General features: G+C 34.8%; 1 protein-coding gene across 2 annotated transcripts in view; it reads right to left on the bottom strand.

The window, feature by feature from the left end:
* Positions 1-1,546: 1,546 nt before the first annotated feature.
* Positions 1,547-7,968, bottom strand: part of LOC110451558 (para-nitrobenzyl esterase-like) — a 15,016-nt gene continuing 8,594 nt past the window's right edge. Inside the window, exons 2-5 of one of the 2 annotated variants that reach the window (XM_021499648.1) lie at positions 5,771-6,338; positions 4,995-5,313; positions 2,992-3,063; positions 1,547-2,292 (exon numbers count right to left, since the gene is read on the bottom strand). In XM_021499648.1, the coding sequence (XP_021355323.1) occupies positions 1,688-2,292; positions 2,992-3,063; positions 4,995-5,313; positions 5,771-6,139 (1,365 nt within the window). In that variant the 5' untranslated portion in view covers positions 6,140-6,338 and the 3' untranslated portion in view covers positions 1,547-1,687. Of the gene's footprint in view, positions 2,293-2,991; positions 3,064-4,994; positions 5,314-5,770; positions 6,502-7,968 lie in introns of those variants that run through there. The other variant, XM_021499646.1, reaches the window with a different exon arrangement.

The raw sequence follows: 7,968 nt of genomic DNA, 5'->3' as shown, positions 1-7,968 counted from the left end.
ACTTTTGTTGTCGAGCGAGTTACGCTCTGTCAGATAAATCGGTTCACAAATGCAATTACAATAACTCTGTGAAAATAGTGGTTTGTAAAATATCAAGATCCCTATAAAATGCAAGTGCATGTGCGTGCACGTAATAACGGCATACCATGCGATAGCCTATGGTTACATATGTACCTGACATGTTAATATACCATGCGTAAGCAGGCTATGGAATGATGTCCAAAGTGTACATGATTGAGAGTAATTTTGTTCCATAAAAGAACAGTAAATTGACAAATAAATATAGTAATTTAATTTATTTCCGTCGTTTTTGGTATATTAAATAAAATAAGTGTCATTGTATAAATTCTATCCCTCTGCAAAAAGTTCCGATTTTTTTCAAGGTAGACAACTCTCATCAGGATCAAAATAATTGTAAAATGTAAAATAAATTAATTATAAAGACTTTGTGTGTATTTGGTTCAATTTTTCACTCTTTTTGTATGTAACTATGTGTCCTGTTTGATTTTGGCTTGTATTTAGTAACTTTTATCCATATAGTTTCAATAAAAAACGCTTTTTGTAACATGTTGTAGATATTTTATGATAAATAAAATATTTGTAGGGTTGATTAGCAATGTTTCTTTTCATTATTTTATTGTTGTAATAGTTTTGAACAATGCCACACGCTCAAAAAATGTGAAAGTGTTGAATTTGACAAAAAATCAATTTTTCGGTATTTTTTACAAATAAATCCCCAGTTTATCGGAATACTTAGATTTTCATAGAATCAGCTCTACATAGTGACATAACCATCATGTGAAACTTTCATTGAATTCTGATGGCTAATTGCGAAAGGGTGGAGCCTCCTTAAGCCAAACCCATTCAACGGTCACTGTAATGCTGTGTTACACGCATTGTTAAACTGTACATAATCTTCATGACTGTGATGAGAAATTACAATAATATATACAGTTTTCATTATTGCATACGAGCTTTTCGTATTTTTTTTCATTCCTTAATATTGATCTACAAATTGTACACAATCGCACAGTTGTGCGGAGAGAAGCGCACAACGGGGCGAACGATTGTTAAATCGCACAGTTGTGCGCACCATAAGTGGACGATGTGCGGACGGTGTGGAAACGATGTGTGCGCACGCTATTTTTAGTGCGTTGTGCGGTCACACAAGTGTAGTGCTAATACCACTATTTGTAACAATTTAAGTATGTAGATTTTAACAAGTGATCAACCATAAATAAAACGCCAGAAATGCATCTTTCCATCATCCACAATTATTTTAAATTATTGAAATATTGTAAACAGCAGCGGTATTATATAATGTAGTAAGTAAATAGATATTATTTATATTTAAAAGTAATTATTTACAAACTTATTTTGCACACTCGTTAGAAGTACATTTATAACAAAGCTTATATGAAAAATAATTCTGAAATGTACTCTTGTTGTGCTTATATTTTCACATATGTTTAAGAGTATTGTGTGCTTATTTCAGCTAATGCAAATAACACAAAAAGTAAAAAAGCAATAAATCATCTAAGTTTTGTATCTCTTTACTTTATATTTTGATAATAATTTGCACATACAATTAAATGGTTTATTATGCTTTAAAAAAAACCCACAGCTAATGAGAGACATAGGGCTGTTAATCATAAACGACGTGACAAAACATATGACACGTGCAAATTCAATTGATCCATCCGTAGTTTAGCAACCCATTCATGGACCAAAATAAACAAGTTCCCTTTTTATATTGAGGCACGATAGATATGTCCTCAGACAGAAGTGCTGTCACGCCACGTAAATATGGCTGCCAGCTATCGGTAGACGGCGCACCTGTTCGGACGAAAGACAAAACTTCCCGCCTAACCGTCTCCTGAAATCTCTTATCGGAAGAAGCTGGTGGCTTAATGTAATCTTTAATGGTATCAAAATATGCAAATTGGTCCCACATGTGGAAGGCATACGATGAAGGAAAAGGCATTCCGAGTGCATGAACAGGTTCCGAAGGTTGTGACGTCACAACGTATCTGTAGACCGGTGATTTCATACCCATACTGATAACTCTGGACATTTCATCATTAGGACATCCCACACGAATATCTGCACCCATCCTTGTGTACTCATATTCTGGTGACGTCACATTAATCGGGTATAAATCCAATGCATCTTCAGCTACATTAGATCCAAATGATCCTAAATGACTTTTGACCTGTCGCTCATACTCTGTCCAGTTCCACGTGTTCATGGTCAAATGGGTCGGATTAAAATCGATCTCATTCTCAGTAGTACCTGGTAAAATTGGTATAAACTTGTACAGTTATAATGCTTTTGTTAATCAATGAAATACGTCATCAATACAATGGAACTTAGCAAACGTAATTATTAATTAACCTATTTCAATTATCTACTCTTTATTAAATTTTCACATATGTGTGTTACGGTTACTGTTCCGTTACGCTTACTGATATTTGTTTGTATACAAGACTTCACGAGTTACCTCCCTTGGTTTGGNGTTACCTTTCAAGATACAAGGTGGTCGACTCTGCTGCATGGTCGATTTCTTATATAATTAATCTCTCTGTTGGCTAGCGTTACATTTTTAGTTATTGCACAGTTCATAATGAACATGCGTTAGTAATCATCAAATTTTTGAAATTCATATAATTATGGGAGATTATGCATCTCTCCTTTTGTTTAAACATGAGTTAGACCAATTGGGATTTGCACCTATTTGGCCCTTAGTATCATCAATGAGTCTAAGAAGGACGAGAATACTGTATGGTGCAGTGTAATTCATTTCCATATAATTTTATGTAGATGCTATGACAAGTGAGTGTCTTATATTCATCTCTCCTCAACGGAATTACAGTGCAGGAAAAAAATAAACAAAAATGTATCAGTTCTACACTCAACAAACCGTACAATACATGTATATAATTATTTTAAAACAACTGTTCGTTCACTTGACTAGTCCTTTTAGACGCTTACCTATAAGTAGTGGAACGTCTATAGCGATGCCTTGTTGCCATGCCTTGTAAGGTGGATACGTCACAGCGTCTCCTAGGTAACACAAAGTTTAATAATTCAACATATATATAGACCTAAAAAGGCTTTACGATGTGGACACATTCATTCGTGATGAACATTACATGAATATTTTAATATGTATTATAAAGCATAGTTACACTCACATTTCATATACCACTGTATTGCAATTTTTAAATGTACGAAGAATGAATAATAATTTTGGAGAGAAATGTAGATACAAGATACAAGAAAATTCATTTAACGTCGCATACTGGTAAACAAGGATCATAAGCTCTTGAGAGCTATTATTGCGACAAGCATATGTAAAATAACAATATCATTAAATTATTATATTTTCACGCTTATAAAAAAAAAAAAAAATCAAAACAATTACTGATTTAGAATTAAAACAAGAATCCAGTGACATGTTGCTCTCTGGCATATGATATCTTCTGCTGAACAATCGCATAATGTCCCAAGTAATATACCAATCACTTATGAAATCAACATACAGGCATATATATATATATGGGTAACCAAAATACAAAGGTCATAGATCATATTGGCAATCATCATCTATTGATTTGACATAATATTTTCACATTATGTCAATATATACTTAAACCATATGTCAATATAAAAGTAATTTAAGGTCACCGGTTAGATTGTTCAAATGATAGTGTACATGTTCTTTAAAGAATTTGCATTACAGTGCAAAAAATCAACCATTATTTTTTAGTACTGCGATTGTGAAATTGCAAACCAGACATTTCTGTATCTTTCACAATGAAATATTTGAAGTCTTACTCAAGTTGGACTCAATGCAACTACCAAATGTAACCTGTTTCATTTACCGATGAATTTGACAAGTTTAATTGTTTAAACAACCAAAACCGATAAATCAGCAAAATGTTACCAGCGGTAGTGACAAGTCATCGCTTTACTTGTAATATTGAAAAATAGGGGTCTCCTATACTAATAAATACAAAGGGATATAACGGCAGATTGAAATCCGTTACCCCTTTTCTCTTTCAGCTCGTGTCAATCACAAATCTTTGGCTACCTGTATGTATGCGAAAGGGAAGCTACTCCAAAAAAGTTACCTCATTTGTTTTCGCCACTGATAGGGCGGGACATCATTCTGTGCGGAGCGTAAAATAATTCGAAAAAAATAGCGCTTAGTTGTCGACTGCTACTGTGTAATGCAGGTGTGCGAGGGGGGAAAATCCCGATATACTGCTTGTCATGTGTAGAAACTGTTCGACGTAGTATTTCAGAGAAGCGGGCAGCACATGTATTGGATTGAGGATATTAAATAAGGATTTAAACCATTCCTTGGATATTTTCTCGATTTTATCCGTGAAACTTGGTCATTTCTCGTGAGTATAGAATTTGGTTCGGTCGCAATTTAACGGTGTAATTGCGACTTTCAAGCGGTGTCAGTGGATAACTATATGTCAGACAGTCGTAATTATGGTTTCATTTTGTAAGTAAATCACTTGTCTTCAATATTCAACCGAGGTATATCCAATATGGCCAAAGATTTGTGATTGACACGAGCTGAAAGAGAAAAGGGTTGAAGATTTCGATGTTACACCCTCAAGGTATGGGAAGATTCTATTAGTCTTAGGTGGGTTTTCTATTCCTTAATAATTCATTATCTTGAATCCCCCTTGCAAAAGTATTAACGATAGAAACATTTTCTAGGAATTTCCTTACAAAAACAAAAGAATCTAACACAGGTTAAATGTACGTATAAAACATACATGACACGATTTGCTAAAACTGTGTACAACTGCTGTATGGTGTCAGGAATGAATGTATTGTTACCAGTGGTACATGTAGCATGAGTTGTCAGAAACTACATGTAACGTGACCTAAGTCCTGATACATGTAGATACGTTTAACCGTATGATATTTGAACATTAGAAATATAAAAATAAATAAATAAAATTAATATTTACCGTCTACAACTGCTATGGCGCCATCAAAATGACCTTTAACGGGGAGGTCACCTTGGTCAGACATCCCCCAAAACGGGTACACATCCCATGGAACAGAATTGATTACCTCTGAACCCGGAAGTTGATAAAGACACGTGATATTTGTACATCCGGTATTTTTCAGAAAGACAATGTTGTCTTTGGAAGCATCCTGAGATGTTTTGTTGAAAACAGACGAAGCACTAAGCATCCAAGCCTTGTGGAACAACCCCCTTGCCTGTTCTGAAGCCAGCAATGCAACAATGCTTGTTCCTCCAGAGCTCTGGCCAAATAGTGTGACCTGTCAAAAATGATACAATAACAGGACTTCAAAATATCAGTAAACGGTATACCCTAATGGTGTGTCGAAAGGCCTTTCAATCAAGTGAAAACTAATGACACTCATTGTCAAGTCGTGTTACAGAGGAGTTGGCCAATCTGGATTTATGTAATAGTTTGTTTTTAAAACTGAAAGTATTCAACATATCTAATTCAATTATAGCATAGTAATAAAATGTAATGCAACATATTACTTTTTAACTGAGATTAACATATAATTATTCGAGATAACCTCTCGCGTTCCTTTCAAACCGGATTTTTTTTAAGATATCTAGACACTGGTTGTAGATAATTGCACATTTGTAGTGATTTTCTATAACAAACATGAAATCAATAATTAAAGATCATAACTTCATTTTGTGTTTCACTGAACAACAAAAAAACACATAAAAATAGGTTTTATACAATGTTTTACGTACTGAATCAGGGTTTCCGCCAAAATTCCTGATATTATTCCGAACCCATCTCAGGGCCAGGATTTGATCCATGATTCCGTAATTACCGGAAGTGTTGGTCGGCGAATGCTCCGACAGCATTGTAAGGGTCATGAAACCAAACGCGTTTAGACGGTAGTTCATACCAACATAAACTATGTTTGTGTCACGCGCCAGCTCCTCTGAAGGACAATAAGTAGGCCAGTTGGCGTTAGAAATTTGTAAACTTCCGCCATGGATCCACACCATTACGTGCAGATTAGCAGTTCTATCGGTGGTTGGGGTCCACACGTTGAGGTAAAGACAATCCTCACTTCCTAAAATTGCCTTAGGGTTCTCTGGGTTTCTCTGCATACATGTGTTTCCATAGTCATAAGCCTTGAAAGTACCATCCCAGCAGTTTCCGGAGACTTTATTGAGTGGAGTTGGCGGTTTCCATCGTCTACTTCCTGTGGGTGGCAGAGAGTATGGAATTCCACGAAAAGCGTATCCTTCGCCATTGTATTTACCTTCCACTAATCCACATTGTGTTTCCACTATTGCCGTCGGTTGGCTGACAACATGTTCACAAAAACTTAAAGCAAGGAGTTCATAGAATACATATAGTAAAGACGACATTTTTATATTTTTTGACCCCAGGTGTGTATTATTTATCTTATCCATGTCGATATCTACAGATTGACGTTATTTATATTTAAGGAAGACTGGACCGCTGTATTGACTTTTATCTCTAAATTCAAAAGTTGATTTTGCTTAGCATATCTTAGAGTAGCATACCTCTTTTCTGTTTGTAATTGTCACCATATTTCTCCTTTTTAAGTCTTTTCCGCAGGTGAACAAGTGGAGATGATAATTAATATTTTAAGATCTCGTTATTGAAATGTGGTTGAATGTGACATTTTAAGATTTGTTGATTTAATCGTTAAAATCGCTATATATATATATATATATTACTATCTCATTGTGTTATACAAGGTCTATAATGTGTCATAATATACATATACAAAATGTATAATAGCATGCCAGATATATACAGTACAAGACACGTTGATGTATTAAGGGGTCTAACAGCGGCACAATCATCCTTAACAAAATTGCTCTCATTTATGTCAGCTATGATAGGAAAAGTAAACAAGGGGTTGTGTTGACCAAACAAGATAAAAATGTGAAACTGCAAAGTATCTACACAGCTACAGTGTATCTGCTGATAACCGTAAACCGTAAGGTGTATATATAATAATATGTGATACGCATACGTATTAAGGCATACTTCTGACATGCTGTACCAATCCAGAGATAAATTCAGTTTTATATTTTAGTGTACCTTTCTCTACGTAATATCCATGTAACCTGATTGGTTGAAACATATCCTTAGTTACTAGAATATCCTTGAACAAGGTCATAGCTACAGCTGGCATGTGACTATTTAAAATACCAACTTAATAAAATCCTCAATATTTCATTCTCCTATAACTTAATTAATGAAATAAGTTAATGAGCACTTACTGATATTTTTCCAAATTTTGTGCAGAATTTGATTATAATTACTGTCAAAAAACTATGAGGGTTATCTGTGAAATGTTGCTGGAGTTCTGTGAGTCTCGTTATATTTGAAGGGAGCATGATTTCTAAATAACGCTTGAGAAGCAGCTTAGTATTTTTTTCCTTGTTGATATTGGACGCTTAGCGATGGTCTCCACGAGCTGTTGGCTCGTAGTTCACGTAGAAAATATGGTAAAATGTCAAAAATAATGTTGGAGAATTCCGATTTCGAGACCGCCACGTGGTTCGCAGGCCCGTTTTCTTCCTTTTCAAAGAATTGACTTTTTTTGAACGATAATGCTTTTTTAATTTCCGTATGTCTATTGTAATATGTAAAACGAAACTTTTATGCGAAAAAATATCTAAAACCCACTATGCCATCGCGTGTCCTGTCTTATATGTTTATTATACACTGTTTTCTGTCTTAGTAAATTATTGAATTGTATTCCGGTTTATGGTGTCAAAGTCACCAGTCTCCATGTCCTTACTGTAGTATTTGTATAGTAACGGTCACCAGTCATCCATGTCCTTACTGTAGTATTTGTATAGTAAAGGTCACCAGTCTCTATGTCCTTACTGTAGTATTTGTATAGTAACGGTCACCAGTCATTCGTGTCCTTCCTGTAGTATTTGTATAGTAA

This window comes from Mizuhopecten yessoensis, unplaced genomic scaffold, assembly GCF_002113885.1.
Source record: "Mizuhopecten yessoensis strain PY_sf001 unplaced genomic scaffold, ASM211388v2 scaffold6135_1, whole genome shotgun sequence".
NCBI lineage: Eukaryota > Metazoa > Mollusca > Bivalvia > Pectinida > Pectinidae > Mizuhopecten > Mizuhopecten yessoensis.
The sequence above is the reverse complement of the archived record's forward strand: the minus strand, read 5'-3'. Positions and strand labels throughout refer to the sequence as shown.